The following is a 22,566-nucleotide window of genomic DNA, read 5'->3' as shown; positions in this document are numbered from 1 at the left end:
TGGGGACACAATTCAATCCATGACAGAAGGACATTTTCTAATGATAAAAGGATCAATCCATCAAGAAAATCATAACAGCTGTAGACACATACGCACCTAACAATACAGCCCCAAAATATATAGATTAAGTGACAGAATTGAAGGGAGAAACAGACAGTTTAACAATAATAGTTGGAGATTTCAATGCTCCACTTTCAATAATGGATAGAAAAACTAGGCAGAAGGTCAGTAAGGAAATAGGGCCAGCTCTTTCTCTCACCACTGTTTGTTGGAGTTTGAGATTTTTGTAGCCGTTTCTGGGCTATAATTCTTTCCAGGCTATCTTGTAGCAGTTCGAAAGCCATGCGCATCACCTCTCTGGTCAGACAGAGATCGCGGAGAAGCTTCAAGCTGTGACTAGACCACCATGGGCCTACCATAGAAGCTTAACCCAACCTTGGCCCCTGAGTCTTTCCATATGCCCCCTGGAGAAAATTCTCAGGATGATTCTACTTCTCATCTTTTCTCCTCAGAAATGTTAATAAAGGACCTTAGTAACTTACCTCTTAACCCTGGTACCAAAACCCTTTCCCATCTTCCAGAACGTCCACTCCAAAAGCCTGATAGGAAAGATCTTACGGCAGATCAGAGATGGCCTTGCCTACAGGAGGAGTAGAATAAGGATGTTAAGTCAGCACAACAAGATAGTTGAAAGGATGGTAAAACTGAAGATACCTCTGCCTGTACCTCAACCAGTCTTGTCTACTTAAGAGAGAACTAGCAGGCGTTGGATGTGAAGGCATTCAGAATAGATCAAGAAATGAACCATTCGTATGTGGCTGTCTTTATTGCCTGAATCATAGATAGGATTCTCCTGAGAATGCTAGAATGGAGATAATTAAGACACAGTCAGTTTAGAACTAAACCTCATTCTAATATTGTTCTTTTTTTGCTAGTAATTTTGGGATTACTATGCAGCCCTGGTGGTGCAGTGGTTAAGAGCTTGGCTGCTAACCAAAAGGTCAGCAGTTTGAATCCACCAGGTGCTCCTTGGAAACCCTGTGGGGAGTTCTACTGTATGCTATAGGGTCACTGTGAGTCAGAATTGACTCAGTGGCAATGGGTTTGGTTTGTTTTTTTGGTTGTTTTTTTCTAATGCAGCAGGCTGGGGAAGCTACTCTGCTAGGGCAGGCTGCATACCAGTGATTTTTGGATAACCTGTAATGAGTTCTGCGGTGTGTTTTCTTTTTCCTTCTTGCATCTCTTTACTTCTTAACTCAGTAACAGTAAATTATAAGGAATCTATATAGTTTGAATGTCTTACTGACTTCAGTATACTTTATTCTTTAGTTTCACTTTTTGATATGACCCCATGAAGCACCAGTAGGTCTCAAGTATTGCCCGTGTGTTTTAGAAGCCTAAAGTCAGTGTCTTCTTTGGTGAAGTGCCTGTTCATATCCTTTGCCCATTTTTCAGTTGGGTTATTTGTCTTTTTGTTGAGGTTTTGCAGTATCTTGTAGATTTTACAGATCAGACGCTGATCGGATTTGTTGTAGCCAAAAATTTTTTCCCAGTCTGTAGGTTGTCTTTTTGCCCTTTTGGTGAAGTCTTTTGATGAGCATAAGTGTTTAATTTTTAGAAGCTCCCAGTTATCTAGTGTCTCTTCTGGTGTTTGTGAATTGTTACTTATGGTTTCTATTCTGTTTATGCCATGTATCAGGGCTCCCAGCGTTGTCCGTTTTTCCTTCCGTGATCTTTATCGTTTTAGATTTTATATATAGGTCTTTGATCAATTTTGAGTTAGTTTCTGTGCATGGTGTGAAGTATGGGTCTTGTTTCAATTTTTTGCAGACAGATATCCAGTTATGCCAGCACCATTAGTTAAAGAAACTGTCTTTTCCCCATTTAACAGACTTTGGGCCTTTGTCAAATATCAGCTGCTCATAGATGGATGAATTTCTGTCTGGATTCTCAGTTCTGTTCTATTGGTCTATGTATCTGTTGTTGTACCAGTACCAGGCTGTTTTGACTACCATGGCGGTGTAATAGGTTCTCAAATCAGGTAGTGTGATGCCTCCCACTTTATTCTTCTTGTTGAGTAATGCTTTACTTACCCTTCCTTTTCCTTTCCATGTGAAGTTGGTGATTTGTTTCTCCATCTCACTAAAAAATGCCATTGGAATTTGAGTCAGGATTGCATTGTACCTGTAGATAGCTTTGGGTAGAATTGACATTTTCACAATGTTGAGTCTTCCTATCCATGAGCAAGGTATGTTTTTCCACTTATGCAGGTCTCTTGTGGTTTCTTGCAGTAGTGTCTTGTAGTTTTCTTTGTGTAGCTCTTTTACGTCTCTGGTTAGGTTTGTTCCTAAGTATTTTATCTTCTTGGGGGCTATTGTAAATGATATTGATTTGGTGATTTCCTCTTGGACGTTCTCTTTGTTGGTGTAGAGGAATCCAACTGATTTTTGCATGTTTAGCGTGTATCCTGATAACTTTGCTGAAATCTTCTATTAGTTCTAGTAGTTTTCTTGTGGATTCTTTGGGGTTTTCTATGTGTAAGATTATATCATTTGCAAATAGAGATGCTTTTACGTCTTCCTTACCAATTTGGATGCCCTTTATTTCTTTTTCTAGCCTAATTGCTCTGTGTAGGACCTCCAGGACAGTGTCAAGTAAGAGTGGTGATAAAGGGCATCCTTGTCTGGTTCCTCTTCTCAAGGGGAATGCTTCCAGACTCCATTTAGGATGATGTTGGCTGTTGGGTTTGTATAAATGCCCTGAATTATGTTGAGTAATTTCCCTTCTATTCCTGTTTTGCTGAGAGTTTTTATCATGAATGGGTGTTGGACTTTGTCAAATGCCTTTTTTGCATCAATTGATAAGATCATGTGGTTCTTGTCTTTTGTTTTATTTACGTGATGGATTACATTGATTGTTTTTCTAATGTTGAACCATCCCTGCATACCTGGTATAAATCCCAGTTGGTCATGGTATAATATTTTTTTGATATGTTGAATTCTGTTGGCTAGAATTTTGTTGAAGATTTTTGCATCTATGTTCATGAGGGATATTGGTCTGTAATTTTCTTTTTTTGTGGTGTCTTCACCTGGCTTTGGTATCAGGGTTATGCTGGCTTCATACAATGAGTTTGGGAGTGTTCCATCCTTCTCTGTACTCTGAAATACCTTTAGTAGTAGTAGTGATGTTAACTCTACTCTGACAGTTTGGTAGAATTCTCCAGTGAAATCGTCCAGGCCAGGGCTTTTTTTTTGTTGGGAATGTTTTAATTATCTTTTCAATCTCTTCTTTTGTTATAGGTTTATTTAGTTGTTCTACCTCTGTTTGTGTTAGTTTAGGTAGGTAGTGTGTTTCTAGAAATTTGTCCATTTCCTCTAGGTTTTCTAATTTGTTAGAGTACAATTTTCCATAGTATTCTGTTATGATACTTTTAATTTCAGTTGAGTCTGTTGCGATACCACCCATCTCATTTCTTATTTAGGTTATTTGCTGCTTCTCCTGTTTTTCTTTTGTCAGTTTGGCCAGTGGTTTATCGATTTTGTTGCTCTTTTCAAAGAACCAGCTTTTGGTCTTGTTAACTCTTTCAATTGTTTTTCTATTCTCTATTTAATTCTGGTCTGATTTTTATTATTTGCTTTCTTCTGGTGCCTGAGGGCTTCTTTTGCTGCACTCTGTTTGTTCGAGTTGTAGGGTTAATGTTTGGATTTTGGCCCTGTCTTCTTTTTGGATGTGTGTGTTTATTGCTATAAATTGACCTCTGAGCACTGCTTTTGCTGTTCCCAAAGGTTCTGGTAGGATGTGTTTTCGTTCTCATTTGATTCTGTGAATTTCTTTATTCCGTCCTTAATTTCTTCTATAACCCAGTATTTTTTGAGCAAGGTGTTGTTCAGTTTCCTAAATTATTTTTTCTGTAATTAAGTTAAAAGTATTCATGTGAGAGAATTTTTTTTCTCTGACTTCATATAGGTAGACGATTTAAAAGTAAATCCACCATGCAAATGCATTTTTTAATAAAAATAGTAACTTCTTATAATACTGAAATAAAAATGTGGTTTTAATACTTAAGGTACAAGAGAATTGAACCTTTCATACTGTATATGATTTTCATATCTTTTCATATCTGTAGCAAATCTTACTTTGGTATCTGAATAATTGTAGCACTGTTTTTGCAGGAGAACCGATCCCACCTCGGACCTTGACTGAAGCTGGTACAATGGCTCTTTGCTATAGTGCTGCTTGGGATGCACGAGTTATCACTAGTGCTTGGTGGGTGTACCATCATCAGGTAATAAGGCTCTTAATTTATTAAGAGCTACAGTGTGCCAGTATTTGAGAGTATTGAAGTGAACATGGAAGACAAAGTACCTACCTTGATGGAGCTTTCATTTTGGTGGTGGTCACAAATACAGATACAGTATCAAGTAACAAGTATTGTAAAGGTAAAAAATGGGGTAAGGGCATAGAGAGTGATAGGGACTCCCATTTTAAATAAAAGTATCGGAGAAGGTGTCTCTGGGAAGGTAAGATTTGAGCAGAGATCTAAATGAAGGGAGAGAGTGATCCAAGCAGTCTGTGGGATAAAGAATGTTATAAGTATGACTGGTCTATTAATCTAAAAGGGCTTCTTCTGTTCATCGTTGTTGGAGTTTTCAGAATTCTCTTTGGCTTTTCAGGAAAGTAGGTGTATCCAGTGGTTTTTAAATTCATTTGTTTTGGGTAACTACCCTCCTTTGTGGTTAATGCTGTTTTATTTGATGATGGTGATTTCACAGTTCTATTGATTTCATGCTTTCAAGAATTATAATTGTTAATGATGTAGCTGTGTACTCACACAAGATCCTAAAACTATGCAGAAGAATAAGGAGGGTTCACTACCACTCTCCTCCCTTAGATTTAGTTCATTTCTATTTATAGTCATTGGTAACTGATGTACTGTGCTAGTTTTTAGGAAATTAATATCACTCTGGATTATAATATTTTCTGCCTGTGTACTGTTACAAAAGTGGTTTTAATTTTTAAATGTGAAAGTTTTTTTTTTTTCTTTTTTAAAATGAAATTTAGTATGCTTTTAGCCTCTCACTGTTAAGACAACTGTTTATCACTAATGAAGATATTCTCAGATCTGGGAGTTTCACAGATGCATTTAAAAGATTGTGGAATAAATTTGCCCACTTTCTGTTTTGCTAAATTAAAATACATTTTTAAAGTCTGTTATTAACTTTATTTCCTAAAATGAAAGGATAATACCAAAAAAAGGTATCTCAGAAAAGGATTTTATTTAATAAAAATATAGTATTTAAGTAAATATAGCTTTATGATGACTTATTAAACTATCCTTATTTTTCCCATTATATCTTATGGTGAAGACGACATGTAGACCAGCTTAGTTCTAGTCTTTGGAATCTGAAAATTATTGATGTGGTGGATCCGTCATTATTTCTTTCTTTGTTAACTGTCAGAAGTATATCTTATCACTGAAGGATATGTATCCCATCAGTATTAAAAGTTTCTGCTAAATTATATAAACTTTTCAGAACACAGTGCTTGCTGCTTGCTGGAATTTTACCTTTCTTTTTCCTTTTGAATGAAAAAACTGAGTCTTTCTCAAGACAAGAGTCTGATATATTCTTTTGTTACTCAGGTGTCCAAAACAGCACCAACTGGAGAATATTTGACAACAGGAAGCTTCATGATAAGAGGTAATGGCATGACATGAAAAATACCCCTAAATTTGTCAATAGATTTGGAGACAGGTTTGAGGAGCATCTACTAATATTCTTAGCATGGAAACTGATTACACTGGCTTTATATAAGCAGTCTCTTAGGAAATAAGGGAAGTTTTGCCTTTGTGTGGCCAATTTAATATTTGTTTAATATATTTTTATTGATGAAAATGTGCTTTCGCATAGTTTAAAGTTATACCGGTAAGAAAGCGTTGTTGTTGTGTGCTGTCAAGTCGATTCTGACTCATAGTGACCCCGTAGGACAGAGTAGAACTGCTCTCATAGTTTCCTAGGCTGTAAATCCTTACAGAAGCAGACTGCCACATCTTTGCCCCTCGAAGTGGCTGGTGGGTTTGAACCGCCAACCTTTCGGTTAACAGCCAGGCCCTTAACCACTGCACTACCAGGGCTCCTAAGAAAACATAGCCTGACCTTTTTTCCTTAAAATAGATTATTCATGGTTTAACCCAAAAGATGAGGGCAAACATGCATATATATTTTTTCTTCTCAGTTACTGTTCCTATATAGTGCCAGATTTTGTTAATGGGAAATGTTCCTTCATGATAGAGTAAAGGACAAAATCAGTGTGACCATTGGTGTCAGGTATTTTGCAAGCAAAAAACGGATGAAGCTGATTTTTAAAACATTTATATGTATTATCTTTTATAGGAAAAAAGAATTTTCTTCCTCCTTCATATCTAATGATGGGGTTTAGCTTCCTCTTTAAGGTACTTTTTAGCTTCTTGGTTGTTTTTTTCTTCTGATTTTCATTAGTCTTACATAAAGCTTCATCAGTGAAAAGAATTCTTTCTATAGGTAGATGAGTCCTGTGTTTGGAGACACCGGAGTGAACGAAAAGTCAGAGTGCAGGATGAAGATATGGAGACATTGGCAAGTTGCACAAGTGAGCTTATATCAGAAGAGATGGAACAACTAGGTATTTTATGAATTTTAATAAATTTGTTTGCAGTATTGTCTAGTTTTGCTTCTAAATCCTTCCTTAGAAGATCATGTCTCATTTGGGATAATTGAAATTTTAAAACAACACTTGGTGTCATGATTTACTGAGTTTTGTTTTTGGAAATATCATATATACTTATTCTAGTAAATTACAAAGTATTTAATTAGAGCCATGACTAATACACTTCAGTATACTATTTATATAATAAAACTTCAATGTTTAATAATGCATAAGTGTGCTTAACACATATAACCAAGAAAAAACCAAACCCATTGCCGTTGAGTTGATTCCAACTCATATAGACTCAAGTATATATGAGTTAGCATTTACTTTTGGGTTTAGGAATGAGAAGTGATGCAAAATTTAAAGACTTAATAATTTATTTGCTTCAAGTAAAGAGCAGGTGTGGTTGCTGAAGATTTTATTTACTTACCTAAAGGAACTTGGAGCCCTGGTGGAGCAGTGGTTGAGCATTTGGCTGCTAACCGAAAGGTTGGCAGTTCAGATCCACCAGCTGCTCCTTGAAAACCCTATGGGGCAGTTCTGCTCTGTCCTATAGAGTTACTATGAGTTGGAATCGACTCGACAGCAATGGAGTTTTAAAAGAACTAGGGAAATTAAGCCCTCTAAATTTGATTTTTGCAGTTATTCTCTCTCCTAGGGTTATTCCTTTTAGAGTAATACTGCATTCATTTATGACTGGTACTACAACATTCCATTTAATGAATGCTTATCATGTCCCTAGTACTGTCTGAAGTGCTTTATTTATATTATTTTTTATTTTGAGTCTCAGAATAGGTGATGACATCGCATTTTATAGGTGAGGCAGTTGAACTTAAGAAAAGTAACTTGCTCAGGGTCATCCAGGTGGTGAATGGTATAGCTCAGCTCTATGTCTCTATGGTTCTGAAGACTGTATTATTATTACTAGACAGTGTATTAATACTAGACAGGATTTTACTATTGTAAAAGTATGAGTACTTGCTAGTATTAATCTCATTTCAGTTCTCATGTGCAAATTATAATAAAAGTAGCTAATTTATAGAACTACTTTCATTGTCCTACTTTTTGAAAATACCTAATGAAGGCGAGTTATGGTTTTCATTGCAGAAATAGTTGCAGTGTCTTAAGAAATTTATTATGATAAAGGATCTTAGAGATCATTTTGTCCAACATATTATTCATGATACAGATTATTCTTTATTCTAAGAGTACCCTTTAGAGACGATTAGGCGTTTTTCTGGTGATCTTTTGGGGAAATAGTAGTATAATATTTTTTGATGTTTTCAAGGAAATCATCTAGTTTTGCTGTGGCAGTCCCACTCTGACTTTGCTTATGGTGATTCTGCAGATGGAGGTGACAGTAGCAGTGAAGAGGGTAAAGACGAATTACATGAAACTCCTGTAGAAATAGAACTCATGACTCAGATTGACCAAGAGGGCATTACTGTTCAGAGTGGTGGAGATGAGCTAAATGAGGACCTGATTCAGGAGGAAAGTTCTGAGGATGAAGGAGAATCTGAAGAAGTGGTAAAAGATGAGGAGCTGGTTGGTGAAATGAAGGATGAAGAGGAAGAGATATTAAATTATCCTGATACTACCATTGACTTGTCGCATCTTCAATCCCAAAGGTAATTAAAAGCCGTATTGGGAATGATGATGAGTTAACCCTTACAAAGTTAATACCAAGATTGACTTTACCTTCCATTATCCTATGGTCGTCTTATTTTCCCACCATTTGATTCAGGGGGTAAATGTCTCTAAAGATATTCCAAGGACTCAGGACAGAAAAATATAGTAAATTTAAAGTGGCCAACCTAGGTCAAAGTAGAAACAAGTAAATGGTTATGAATACTAATAATAAAGGTAACTCCATTAAAAAATTAAGGTGTTTTAGCCTTAAATGTCTACTGATCGCCAAGTGAGAAATACTCTAGTTATAAAAGCATTATCACTGGGGTTGTTAAGAACGGCTTAGGAGTCAAACACCAGAACTGAGTCCTAGTCTATGTCTTTGGGCAAGTTATTCTATCACCTAACCTTCAGTTTTCCTTCTTGGTTAAAATGAAGTAGTGCCCCCTGCGTAGAGTTTTAATGAAGTTTAAATGCGTGTAAAGCATGTCGTAGTGCCTGGCACATGATAAGTGTTCAGTACATGTCAGCTACTTAAGAATGTGTGTGTATAAGTATGAAGATGAGCAATTTGATTACATTTTTTCTAATTTTACCAAATTTCAAAATTTATAGGATTGCCTATAATTAAGAGTATGATATGGGAATGTTTTGAGACTTTATGAATGCCTTTTATAATGGCTAGCAAACTCCTCTTTCTGCTTGTTTTCATAGGTCCCTCCAGAAATTGGCTTCAAAAGAGGAATCTTCTAATTTGGTAAGCTGTTCTCAAAGTTTTATGAAAACTATTCTCAATTAAAAGAGTAATTTTCTACTTTTTAATTTTACTTGAAATTTTGAAAAATTAAAATTGAAAACTTTTAATTGAAAAATTAATCGTAGTGATGTTGTTGTTTATATTTGCTTGTTTTTTGTTTCAATTTTAATAGAGTGACAGCAAATTACAGAGCCGGAGACATTTGTCAGCCAAAGAAAGAAGGTAAACATATTTGAGTTATCTAACCAAAAACGATGTAATTTTTTTTTTTAAGTGACAACCCTACTGTGACAGAGCACTTGACTGTTCTAAAGACATACTGTATTAAAATTATCAAGATTTAACTTTTCTATTATAGGACCCTAGTCTGTCACTATGATCAGTGAGATAGGTCTGGTAACACAAGTTAAATCTGCATTACATGAATATGTACAGTAATGATGATAGTGTTTTAAATAGACAGGCTGGTTCTAGGATAATGACAGGAACAAACAGGATTGCTTGAAATTAATTAGGAAAGGTTTATGTAAGAGAGACTTTTTTTTTTTAAATAGCAGGTCTCAGGAGGCAAGTAGAAAGACGGGCAGGAGGAAGGGGACATCTGGGACAGCTGCTGTAGGACGGGAAGGACTAGGAATAGTGAAGCATTCCAGGAAGTGGCCCTAGACTAGAATGGACAGTAAGGCCCTTTTGTTTGAGAAAAATAATTATTAAACATTTATAGAGAACTCTGTGAGTACATGGCACTGTGCTAGATACTAATTGTACAAAGAGGTAAAATATAAAGTCCATGTCTTTAAGAAGCTTTTGAGTCCTGTTTTCAGACAATAGCCATAAACACGCAAATAGTTTTGTCGGAAAGTGATACAGTCATTGAAGAGTGAAAGATTTCTGTGAGTTGAGGTGTTTGAGGAAATAACCATCAGAAGTATACCTTGAACATACATTAGCACTTAGGTAAATTAAGATAAGGAGGACAGGAACTCTAAGGAGGATTAGCATGAACAAAGTGGGGGTTGGAAGTAATGTGAACAGTATTTTGGGAAATGATAGACTGAAGTGAAAGGGGCAGAAAGTTCATATTTGTGAACTGGTAGATGATAAGATTGGATAAGTGACTGTGGACCAAAATTGGAGAACTTTGAATGACAAGATAAGGATTTTGGACTTAATCCTGAAAGTAATTTGAGGAGGACCTTGGAAAAATTTTGAAGGGAATGTGACAAAAGGTAAACAGTTAAGGAAGATCAATATAGAAGTGTATGCACAACAGGACTCTCCCTGGGTGGTGCAAATGGTTAAGCACTGGACTACTAAGTGAAAGATTGGCTGTTTGAACCCACTCAGAGGTGCCTTGGAAGAAAGTCCTGGCAATCTGCTTCCAAAAGTTCACAGTCTTGAAAACCATAGGAGCACAGTTCTACTCCGCAACACATGGGGTCACCATGAGTTTGAATCGACTTGATGTCAACTGGTTTGGTTCGTTCTTGGTATATAGAACAGGTTACAGGAGGAACACTGGAGGAAGTCTGGGTAGGAGGTGATGAGGACTTGATTAGGGCAGTGGCATTGAGAATAGAGGTTGCACATGAAAAGTATAAATGAAATTAGGGAGGAGGGGAAATTCTATTGATCTCTGTCTTTTTTTAATTCATTTATTCACTCAACCAACCAATCAACAAATGTGTTGTTGAATGCCTACAATCTACAAGGCCGTGTTAATACAAAGACCACAAATCCCAGTCGCTGGCCATCAGGGTGTTTAGGGACTGAATATGGCTAGTGAGTAAGGATAAGTCAAGGGTGGCAGGGTGTTTATCCTGGATGACAGAATGATAAATCCATGAGAGATGAAATTTTTTTAGCTTATTCCTGTATGATGAGTTGAGTGATAGTCAAGTTAAGGAGAGAAGCCGCGTTCTTTTACATATTTTACATGTAATATTTTTTTAGGAAACTAAGCATTTGAAATTCTGAGAATTATACATGTTTCTGTTCCATTTCTTTATAGGGAAATGAAGAAGAAAAAGCTTCCAAATGATTCAGGGGATTTAGAAGAGATAGAGGGAAAGGACAAAGAAAAAGAAAGTGCCCTGCACAGTGAGACTCATCAGAACACAAGCAAAAATTTTCCAGCTGGGCAGCCAGTGAAGCGAGGACAAAAGGTATAGGGTTTAATAAGCTTTGACTTGAACTGTTAAAGTTAGTAAAATGTGGTTCACAAATGAAGTTGTGAGGTTCCTCTTACCTTCTTAAAGTTCAGGTGAAACAGGAAATGAAGACAAAAAATAAGACTTGTGTGACTTCTTTGAAAATTAGCTGAAAATATACAATGTTTAAGGAACGTAGAAATGGCTCTTACATACAGTAAAACCTGCGAAAGCTGGAAGCTGTGTAAGGTGGAAACCTATCAGAGAAGGAAGACTCAAATATTTTCTACTAAAATGAGTGATAGAAAAGTGGTAAGACCACACTCTGCCAAAGGCAGAAAACTTGTGAGACCCAGAAAAACAAGGCAGTCGTTGTGCTTCAGCTTTCACAGGTTTTACTGTATTCCTTAGACTTTTAAGATCATCTAGACAGAAGCACTAATTTTATGTAGAAAAGGAATAGGAGGTTGTGATTTACCAAAGTCACCCAGCTGGAGAGTGGCAGAGCTGGAATATTTCTAGGCCTTTATTGCTAGTTTCTACCACCCGTCTGTCAGTTTGTCATACTGTGGTGGCTTGTGTATTTCTGTGATGCTGGAAGCTATACCACCAGTATTTAAAATACCAGCAGGGTCAACCATAGTGGACAGATTTCAGCAGAGCTTCCAGGCTAAGACAGACTAGGAAGAAAGACTTGGCAATGTACTTCTGAAAATTAGCCAGTGAAAATCTAATGGATCACAAGAAAACTGTCCAACTCATTGTCTTTGGACAAGTCATCAAGAGGGATCAGTTGCTAGAGGAGAACATCATGTTTGGTGAAATAGAGGGCCAGCTAGGGCAAGGGAGACCCTTGGTGAGAGGAACTGGCTTAATAGCTGCAACTGTGGACTCAAACATGCTGGCAATTGTGAGGATGATGCAGGACTCTGCAACATTTCATTCTTTTGTACATAAGGTCGTTTCGTTCTGTTGTGTATAAGGTCGCTGTAAGTCGGAATCGACTTGACAACAGCTAACAACAATTGCTAATTTAGAAGTTTGTTTTTCAGTTATTAATGCGGTTTTGGTCAGAGTTCTTAAGTAGTTTATTAAAGGTGGGTTATGAAGGAAGAGGTAGTGGGTATAGAATATACTTTTATATAATGCAGTGTAGGTAGGGAATTGTAGGCTAATATGTCAGTGTATCTTTTTTTTCTAATTAAAATATTTTATTGTGTTTCTGTGATAGTTCACACAGCAAATTAGGTTTACATTTTTTAGTGTTTGTCAGTTTTCTCGTTATTTCCATTCTTGTTGTTCCATTTCCAGTAATCTAATTTCCCCACCCCCTTGCCTTATCGTCTTTGCTTTTGAGTAAATGTTGACCATTTGATCTTACATAGCTGATTTTTTAAAGGAGGACAGTATTCACAGATGATGTTTATTTTATGAGCCCGTCTTTGTTTAGCTAAAGGTGACCTCGTGGAAGAGTTTTGGTTCAAGGTTTAAATAGTATCTCAGAGCTATAGTTTTAGGGAGTCCTCTAGTCTCAACTGGTCCAGTAAGTCTGGACTTTTTTAAGAACTTGAGTTCTGCTCCACATTTTGCTCCCATTCTATCAGGATCCGTCTGTTGTGTTCCTGATCAGAATTGTTGGTATTAGTACGTGGGCACCATCTAATTTTTCTGGTCTCAGGGTAGATGTGGTCTGGTTCATGTAGACTGTTAGTCTTGTGAACTGATTCTTCTCTGAGTCTTTGGTTTCCTTCCTTCTCTTTTACTCTGAATGCATAGAGACCAGTAGTTGTATCTTAGATTCACTATCTTTTTAAGTTAAATTCCCTTGAAGTCTTACAAAGATTATTTTATGATCTTTCTTCTATCCATAGTGGTCAGAATTTCCTGTGCTTTTTTCTAGTGAGCCTCAGAAAAATGGAGGGACATGTTATACATATGGAAGGAAGATTCAATATAATAAAACTATAAATTCATATTAATATATAAATTCAACGTTTCAATCAGAATTAAGTGAGATTTTAATTAACTTGGTAAAATAATTCTGAAATTCCTTTGAAAGAGTTAATTCTAGAGAATAGCCAAGAAAATCTTGAAAAAGATTAATAAGGAGGAATTTCCCTATGAGGTAATAATGCATTTAATATTAGATTTATTAAATGAGTATGGTATTAGCACAGGATGATAATTACTGGTGATTGAAATGCAAGAGTTGGAAACAAGAAGGATTGGGAGTTGGAAAATACGGCCGTGGCGATAGAAACGGCACTGAAGATCACATGATAGAAGTTTGCAAGACCAGCGACTTCATTGCAAATACCTTTTTTCAACAACATAAACGGTGAATGTACACGTGGACCTTGCTGGATGGAATACATGGGAATCAAATCTACTACATCTGGGGAAAGAGACGATGAAAAAGCTCAATATCATCAGTCACAACAAGGCCAGGGGCCAACTGCGGAACAGACCATCAATTGCTCATATGCAAGTTCAAGTTGAAGCTGAAGAAAATTAGAACAAGTCCATGAGAACTAAAGTACGACCTTGTGTATATCCCACTGAATTTAGAGACCATCTCCAGAATAGATTTGATGTATTGAACACTTATGACTGAAAACCAGATGAGTTGTGGGATGACATCAAGGACATCATACATGAAGATAGCAAGAGGTCATTAAAAAGATAGGAAAGAAAGAAAAGACCAAAATGGATGTCCGAAGAGACTCGAAAACTTGTTTTGAACGTTGAGTAGCTATAACAAATGTAAGAAATGATGAAGTCAAAGAACTGAACAGAACATTTCAAAGGGCAGCTTGAGAAGACAAAGTAAAGTATTATGATGACATGTGCAAAGACCTGGAGTTAGAAAACCAAAAGGGAAGAACTCACTTGGCATTTCTCAAGCTGAAAGAACTGAAGAAAAAATTCAAGCCTCGAGTTGCAATACTGAAGGATTCTGTGGGCAAAATACCAAATGATGCAGGAAGCATCAAAAGAAGATGGGAAGGAATACACGGAGTCACTGTACCAAAAAGAATTAGTCAATGTTCAAACATTTCAGGAGGTAGCATATAATCAAGAACTGATGGTACTGAAGAAGTCCAAGCTACACTGAAGACATTGCTGAAAAACAAAGTGTCCAGGAATTGACAGAATACCAATTGAGATGTTTCAATAAACGGATGCAGTGCTGGAAGTGCTCACTTGTCTTTGGCAAGAAATTTGCAAGACAGCTTCCTGGCCAACCGACTGGAAGAGATCCATATTTCTACGTATTCTTAAGAAAGGTGATCCAACCAAATGTGAAATTATCGAATAAGATCATTAGTATAACAGATGAGTAAAATTTTGCTGAAGATCATTCAAAAGTGGTTGTAGCAGTACATGAGCTGGAAACTGCCAGAAATTCAAGCTGGATTCAGAAGAGGATGTGGAATGAGGGATATCATTGCTGATGTCAGATGGATCCTAGCTGAAAGCAGAGAATACCAGAAAGATGTTTACCTGTGTTTTATTGACTATGCAAAGACATTCAACTATGTGGATCATAACAAATTATGAATAACATTGTGAAGAATGGGAATTCAAAAACATTTAATTGTGCTCGTGAGGAACCTGTACATAGATCAAGAGGCAGTTGTTGGACAGAACAAGGGGATATTGTGTCGTTTAAAGTCAGGAAAGGTGTGCGTCAAGGTTTGTATCGTTTCACCATATTTATTCAATCTGTATGCTGAGCAAATAATCCGAGAAGCTGGACTATATGAAGAACACAGCGTCAAGATTAGAGGAAGACTCATTAACAACCTGCATTTATACTGATGACACACCCTTGCTTGCTGAAAGTGAAGAGGACTTGAAGCACTTACTGATGAAGATCAAAGACTACAGCCTTCAGTATGGATTATACCTCAACATAAAGAAAACAGAAATCCTCACAACTGGACCAGTAAGCAACATCATGATAAATGGAGAAAAGATTGACGTTGTCAAGGATTTCATTTTACTTGGATCCACAATCAACACCCATGGAAGCAGCAGTCAAGAAATCAAAAGACGCATTGCACTGGGCAAATGTGCTGCAAAACACTTCTTTAAAGTGTTCGAAAGCAAAGATGTAACTTTGAGGATTAAGGTGCACCTGACCTAAGCCTTGGTGTTTTCAGTTGCCTCAGATGCATGTGAAAGCTGGATGATGAATAAGGAAGACCAAAGAAGAATTGACTCTTTTGAGTTGTGGTGTTGGCCAAGAATATTGAATGTACCATGGACTGCCCAAAGAAAGAACAAATCTTTCTTAGAAGAAGTACAGCCAGAATGCTCCTTAGAAGCAAGGATGGCGAGACTTCATCTCACATACTTTGGGCATGTTATCAGGAGGGACCAGTCCCTGGAGAACGACATCATGCTAGGTAAAGCGGAGGGTCAGTAAAAAAGACGACGACCCTCAACGAGATGGATTGGCACAGTGGCTGCCACAATGGGCTCAAGCATAACAGTGATTGGAGGATGGTACAGGACCAGGCAGTGTTTAGTAGTGTTGTATGTAGGGTCGCTATGAGTCGGAACCAAGTCAATGGCACCTAACAACACAGTCAGAAAAGAGAAACAATAAAATTCAGACCTAGGACCATTAACCGTATATTTTAAGAATTTAGTATGTCATAAAATATTGTAGATCATTTGGGAAGATGTGAAATATTCAATAATTAGTGGCTAATTATGTGAAAATAATACCAAAGTAAATTCTGCATGGGTAGAAGAACCATAAATAAAATTGAAAGGCAAATAGCAAATCTGAAAAAAAGTAATGTCGACAGTGAAAGGGGGAGTTTTTTTCATGCATCAAATAGTAGATACTACATGTTAATCATTCAGTAGATGTTTGCATGTACACCATGGGGATTCCCATCAATGAGTCTAGCCTCTGACTTAGCAATTCCACTTCTAGGAATTTATCCTAAAAAAAAAAAATCGTGGGTACACACAAAGGATATTCATCAAGTTGATATTTGGAATAGCAAAAAAAAAAAAAAAACCCAAAACAAAAATAATCTAAATGTCCAACAATATAGAATTGGTCAGATAATATGGTGCATTTATAATGGAATATTCAGTTCTGCAGATAAATAGTTTAAGTTCCAAAACAAATCCTGATAGAATTTTTACTAAAAAGCATTACAGTTTTAGATTATTTTGTAGGGAATTTTCATCTTTACAACACTGAGCCTTCCTGTCTTTGAATGTGGACTGTGTCTCCATTGTGTAGATTATATTCCATAGGAGTCTTTAACACAGCTTTTCTATTCCTAGGTACCTTGTAATTTTCCTTATAGTTTTTATTGTTTTTTTGTAAATAGTATATTTAAAAACTTTCATTTCCTAGTTGTTAGTGTGTGAGAAGACAGTTTTCATACATTGATCTAGTAATAAGCAATCTTATTAAACATTTACTATTTTTAATACTTAATCTTTAGGTAGTCATATTGCCTGCAACTAACGGTGTTTGTTTCTTCTAGTCCTGATGTCTTTTATTTATTGTCCCCATATATTTTTTCACACTGGTTCAGACATTAGTACAGTGTTGCATAGAAATACTAGTAGTAATAGTGTGCATCTTTGTCATGTAAATTACATTAAAGATACTACTTCTAAGATTTTTATCATTATGGGATGTTTCCGTTGAGTTGTTGGTAGATGTTCTTTATTATTTTTAATAATGAGAGTTAAATTTTACTGGATGCTTTTTCTGTATCTATTGGTGATTTTTTCCTTCTTTAATTGGTTAATGTAGCAAATTACTTGAGAGAACCTATTAAATTGGCCTGTAATTTTACTTTCTTATACTGCCGTTGCCTGATTTTGGTATGTAGGCTGTACCAGTTTCATCAAATAAGTTTGAGACCTTTCCTCTTTTTCTGTTCTCTGGAATTTGTATAAAATGGAGAGCCTGATAAAACTGACGCTGATGTTTTGGTATTTGTGGGCAGATTTTTAAGTATAATTCCATTTCTTTAGTGATTACAGGTTCATTTCGGGTTTTCTGTTCTTTCACAAGTTATATTTTTCAGGGAAATTTGTTCTTTTCATCTGGTTTTCCATTTCTTGGTTCAGTTTCATGGTGACATTCATATTCTCTTAAGTTTTTTTTTAAATAAAATGTACATATAGTAAATGCACAGATCTTAAGTGTTTAGCTCTATGAACTTTTACACACTCATCTGTGAACCACCACCCAGATCAAGATAATTAAATGTTTCCAGCTCCCCAGAAGGCTCACTCTTGCCTCTTCCTAAATAGTATACCCACCAGAAATAACTATTATTCTGACTTTAGTCTCTGGCTATTCTGCCTGTTTTTGAAATTCATATTAAAGGAAATCATACAATATATACTTTTCTATATCTGACTTCATTCACTCAGTATTGTGTGTGAGTCATCCATGTTGTTATATTTAACAGTGGTTTGTTCATTCCCATTACTGAATAGCATTCCATTGTATAACTACCACAGTTTACTTACCAACTTTACCCTTGATGGACATTGTTGTACATGCCTTTTGGGCCCACCAAGTATGCATTTCTATTGACTGACTATACCTAGGAGTGGAACTGCTAGGTCATAGCAGACATGCTGTGTTCAGCTTTAGTAGATATTGCCAAAATGTTTTCCAAAGTACTTGTATTAATTTCCCTTCAAACAGTATTTGAGAGTTTCAGCTGTTCCACATCCTCACCAATACTTGGTATTAATTAGGTTTTTAGCCACTTAAGTGTGTATATACAGATAACTCATTTTGCCTTCAATTTGAATCATTCTGGTGACTAATGATGTTGAGCACTTTTTCATATACTTATTAAACCTATGAATATCTTCTTTTTGAAGTGCCCATTTTTTAAATTAGGTTGTCTCTTTCATTGATGTATAGGGATTCTTTGCAATCCTGAATACAAATCCTTTTTGGGGTCCATATTTTTGAGATATATGTATTGTAAATATCTTTTCACACTCTGGGGCTTGCTTGTTTTACTTTCTTAATAGTATTTTTTTTTTCTTTGTGCTTTAAGTGAAAAAGTTTACAGTTCAAGTCACTTTCTCATACAAAAATTTATATACACATTGCTGTGTGATCCTTCTGCTCTCCCTATAATGTGACAGCACACTCCTTTCCACCTCAGATTTCCCGTGTCCATACAGCCAGCTCCTGTCCCTTTTTTGCCTTCTCATTTCACCTCCGGACAGGAGCTGCCCATTAAGTCTCATGTATCTACTTGAGCTAAGAAGCAGTCTCTTCACGAGTATCATTTTATGTCCCACAGTCCAGTCTAGTCTTTGTCTGAAGAGTTGGCTACGGGAATGGTTTCAGTTCTGAGCTAGCGGAGATTCTGGGGACCATGTCTTCTTCTGGGGTCCCTCCAGTCTCAGTCAGACCGTTAAGTCTGCTCTTTTTACTAGAATTTGAGTTCTGCACCCCAGTTTTCTCTTGCTCCATCAGGGTCTGTCTGTTGTGTTCCCTTTCAGGGCGGTCATTGGTAGTAGCCGAGCACCATCTAGTTCTTCTGGTCTCAGGCTGGTGGAGTCTCTGGTTTCTGTGGCCCTTTCTGTCTCTTGGGCTAATATTTTCCTTGTTTCTTTAGTGTTCTTCATTCTCCTTTGCTCCAGTTGAGTTGGGACCAATTGATGGATCTTATGTGGCCACTCGCTAGCTTTTAAGACCCCAGACGCCACTCACCAAAGTAGGATGCAGAACATTTTCTTAATCAACTTTGTTATGCCAGTTGACCTAGATGTCCCGTGAAACCATAGTCCCCAGACCCCCACCCCTGCTGCTTTGTCCCTCGAAGTGTTTGGTGTTATTCAGGGTACTTCATAGCTTTTGGTTTAGCCCAGTTGTGCTGACTTCTCCTGTATTGTGTGTTGTCCTTGCCTTCACCTAAGATAATTCTTGACTACTATCTAGTTAGTGCCTGCCCATCTCCCTCCCTCCACACCCTCGTAACCATCAAATAATGTTTTCTTCTGTGTGTAAACCATTTCTTGAGTTCTTATAATACTGGTGTCATACAATATTTGTCCTTTTGTGACTAATTTCCCTCAGCGTAATGCGTTCTGGATTCATCCATGTTATGAGATTTTTTGCAGATTCCTTGTTCTTTATCGTTGTGCAGTATTCCATTGTGTTAATATACCATAATTTGTTTATCCTTTCGTCCGTTGATGGGCACCTAGGTTGTTTCCATCTTTTTTGCTGTCGTGAACAATTCAGCAGTGAACATGAGTGTGCATTTATCTATTCGTGTGATGGCTCTTATTTCTCAGATATATTCCAAGGAGCAAGATTGCTGGATCATATGGTACTTCTATTTCTAGCATTTTAAGGAAGCGCCAAATCGATTTCCAAAGTGGTTGTGCCATTTTACATTCTCACCAACAGTGTATAAGTGTACCAGTCTCTCCACAACCTCTCCAACGTTTATTATTTTGTGTTTTTTGGATTAATGCTAGCCTTATTAGGGGTGAGATGATATCTCATTGTAGTTTTGATTTGCATTTCTCTACTGGCTAATGATTGTGAGCATATTGTATGTGTTAGCCACCTTTGGTGAAGTGCCTGTTCATATCCTTTGCCCATTTTTTAATTGGGTTATTTGTCTTTATGTTGTTGAGGTTTTGCAGTGTCTTGTAGATTTTAGAGATTAGACCCTGATAGGATTTGTCATAGCTAAAAATTTTTTCCCAGTCTGTAGGTTGTCTTTTGACTCTTTTGGTGAAGTCTTTTGATGAGCATAACTGTTTAATTTTTAGGAGCTCCCAGTTACCTAGTTTCTCTTCTGGTGTTTGTGCATTGTTACTTATGGTTTGTATTCTGTTTATGCCATGTATCAGGGCTCCTAGCGTTGTCCCTATTTTTTCTTCCATGATCTTTATCATTTTAGACTTTATGTTTAGGTCTTTGATCCATTTTGGGTTAGTTTTTGTGCATGGTGTGAGGTATGGGTCTTGTTTCAATTTTTTGCAGATGGATATCCAGTTATGCCAGCACCGTTTGATAAAGAAACTTTCTTTTCCCCGTTTAATGGACTTTGGGCCTTCGTCCAGTATCAGCTGCTCATAGGTGGATGAATTTACATCTGGATTTTCAATTCTGTTCCATTGGTCTGTGTATCTGTTGTTGTACCAGTACCAGGCTATTTTAACTACCATGGCGCTATAATAGGTTCTAAAATCAGGTAGTGTGAGGCCTCCCACTTTGTTCTTCTTCTTCAGTAATACTTTACTTAAACTCTTCCCTTCCCTTTCCATATGAAGTTGGTGATTTGCTTCTTAGTCTCACTAAAAAATGCCACTGGAATTTGGATCGAGATTGCATTGTATCTGTAGATCGCTTTGGGTAGAGTAGACGTTTTCACAATGTTGAGTCTTCCTGTCCATGAGCAAGTATGTTTTTCCACTTAGGCAGGTCTCTTTTGATTTCTTGCAGTAGTGTCTTGTAGTTTTCTTTGTGTAGGTCTTTTCTGTCTCTGGTTAGATTTATTTCTGAATATTTTATCTTCTTGGGGGCTACTGTAAATGGTATTGATTTGGTGATTTCCTCTTGGAAGTTCTCTTTGTTGGTGTAGAGGAATCCAACTGATTTTTGTATGTTTAACTCGAATCCTGATACTTTGCCGAAATCTTCTGTTAGTTCTAGTAGTTTTCTTGTGGATTCTTTGGGGTTTTCTGTGTATAAGAGTCATATCATCTGCAAATAGAGATACTTTGACTTCTTCCCTACCAATTTAGATACCCTTTATTTCTTTTTCTAGCCTGATTGTTCTGGATAGGACCTCCCGCACAATGTTGAATAAGAGTGGTGATAAAGGGCATCCTTGTCTGGTTCCCATTCTCAAAGGGAATGATTTCAGACTCTCTCCATTTAGGATGATGTTGGCTGTTGGCTTTGTATAAATGCCCTTAATTATGTTGAGTAATTTCCCTTCTATTCCTATTTTGCTGAGAGTTTTTATCATGAATGGGTGTTGGACTTTATCAGATGCCTTTTCTGCATCAATTGATAAGATCATATGGTTCTTTTATTTATGTGATGGATAACATTGATTGTTTTTCTAATGTTGAACCATCTCTGCATACCTGTTAAGAATCCCACTTGGTCATGGTGAATTTTTTTTTTTAATAATGTTGTTGAATTCTGTTGGCTAAAATTTTGTTGATTTTTACATCTATGTTCGTGAGGAATATTGGTCTATAATTTTCTTTTTTTGTGGTGTCTTTACTTGGTTTTGGTATCAGGGTCATGCTGGCTTCATAGAATGCGTTTGGGAGTATTCCATCCTTTTCTGTGCTCTGAAGTACCTTTAGTAGTAACGATGTTAACTCTTCTCTGAAAGTTTGATAGAATTCTCCAGTGAAACAAGCCAGGCCAGAGCTTTCTTTTGTAGCGAGTTTTTAAAATTAACTTTTCAATCTCTTCTTTTGTTATAGGTTTATTTAGTTGTTCTACCTCTGATTGTGTTAGTTTAGGTAGGTGGTGTGTTTCTAGAAATCTGTCCATTTCCTCTAGGTTTTCTAATTTGTTAAAGTACAGTTTTTCATAGTATTCTGTTATGATTCTTTTAATTTCAGTTAGGTCTGTTGTGATATCGCCCATCTCATTTCTTATTCAGGTTATTTGCTGCTTCTCGTGTTTTTTTTTTTGTCAGTTTGGCCGGTAGTTTATTGATTTTGTTGATCTTTTCAAAGAACCAGCCTTTGGTCTTGTTAACTCTTTCAGTTGTTTTTCTATTTCATTTAATTCTGCTCTGATTTTTATTATTTGCTTTCTTTTGGTGCTCGAGGGCTTCTTTTGCTGCTCTTTTTCTGTTCTTCAAGTTGTAGGATTAATATTTTCATTTTGGCCCTTCATTTTGGATATGTGCATTTATTGCTATAAATTGACCTCTGAGCACTGCTTTTGCTGTTCCCAAAGGTTCTGGTAGAGTGTGTTTTCATTCTCATTCGATTGTGTGAATTTCTTTATTTTATCCCTAATTTCTTCTATAACCCAATAGTTTTTGAGCAAGATATTGTTCAGTTTCCATGTATTTGATTTTTTTCCTTTTTCTGTTATTGATTTCCACTTCTATGGCTTTATGGTCAGAAAAGATGCTTTGTAATATTTTGATGCTTTGGATTCTGTTAAGGCCCGCTTTATAGCTTAATATGTGGTCTGTTCTGAAGAATGTTCCATGTACTTTGGAAAAGAAAGTATACTTAGCTGCTGTTCGGTGGAGTGTTCTGTATATGTCTATGAGGTCAAGTTGGTTGATTGTGGCGTTGGATCTTCCATGTCTGTATTGAGCTTCT

At 36.6% G+C, this 22,566-nt stretch overlaps 1 protein-coding gene across 1 annotated transcript in view; it reads left to right on the top strand.

The window, feature by feature from the left end:
- NEMF (nuclear export mediator factor) overlaps positions 1-22,566 on the top strand; it is a 73,455-nt gene that overhangs the window by 40,614 nt on the left and 10,275 nt on the right. Inside the window, exons 19-26 of the mRNA XM_004371087.2 lie at positions 4,173-4,285; positions 5,642-5,699; positions 6,393-6,451; positions 6,540-6,660; positions 8,036-8,315; positions 9,031-9,073; positions 9,246-9,295; positions 11,085-11,238. Of these exons, the coding sequence (XP_004371144.1) occupies positions 4,173-4,285; positions 5,642-5,699; positions 6,393-6,451; positions 6,540-6,660; positions 8,036-8,315; positions 9,031-9,073; positions 9,246-9,295; positions 11,085-11,238 (878 nt within the window). The remainder of the gene's footprint in view (positions 1-4,172; positions 4,286-5,641; positions 5,700-6,392; positions 6,452-6,539; positions 6,661-8,035; positions 8,316-9,030; positions 9,074-9,245; positions 9,296-11,084; positions 11,239-22,566) is intronic.

The sequence above is a fragment of the Trichechus manatus genome, unplaced genomic scaffold (assembly GCF_000243295.1).
Source record: "Trichechus manatus latirostris isolate Lorelei unplaced genomic scaffold, TriManLat1.0 scaffold00010, whole genome shotgun sequence".
Lineage (NCBI taxonomy): Eukaryota > Metazoa > Chordata > Mammalia > Sirenia > Trichechidae > Trichechus > Trichechus manatus.
This window is presented reverse-complemented; position numbering and strand designations above follow the sequence as displayed.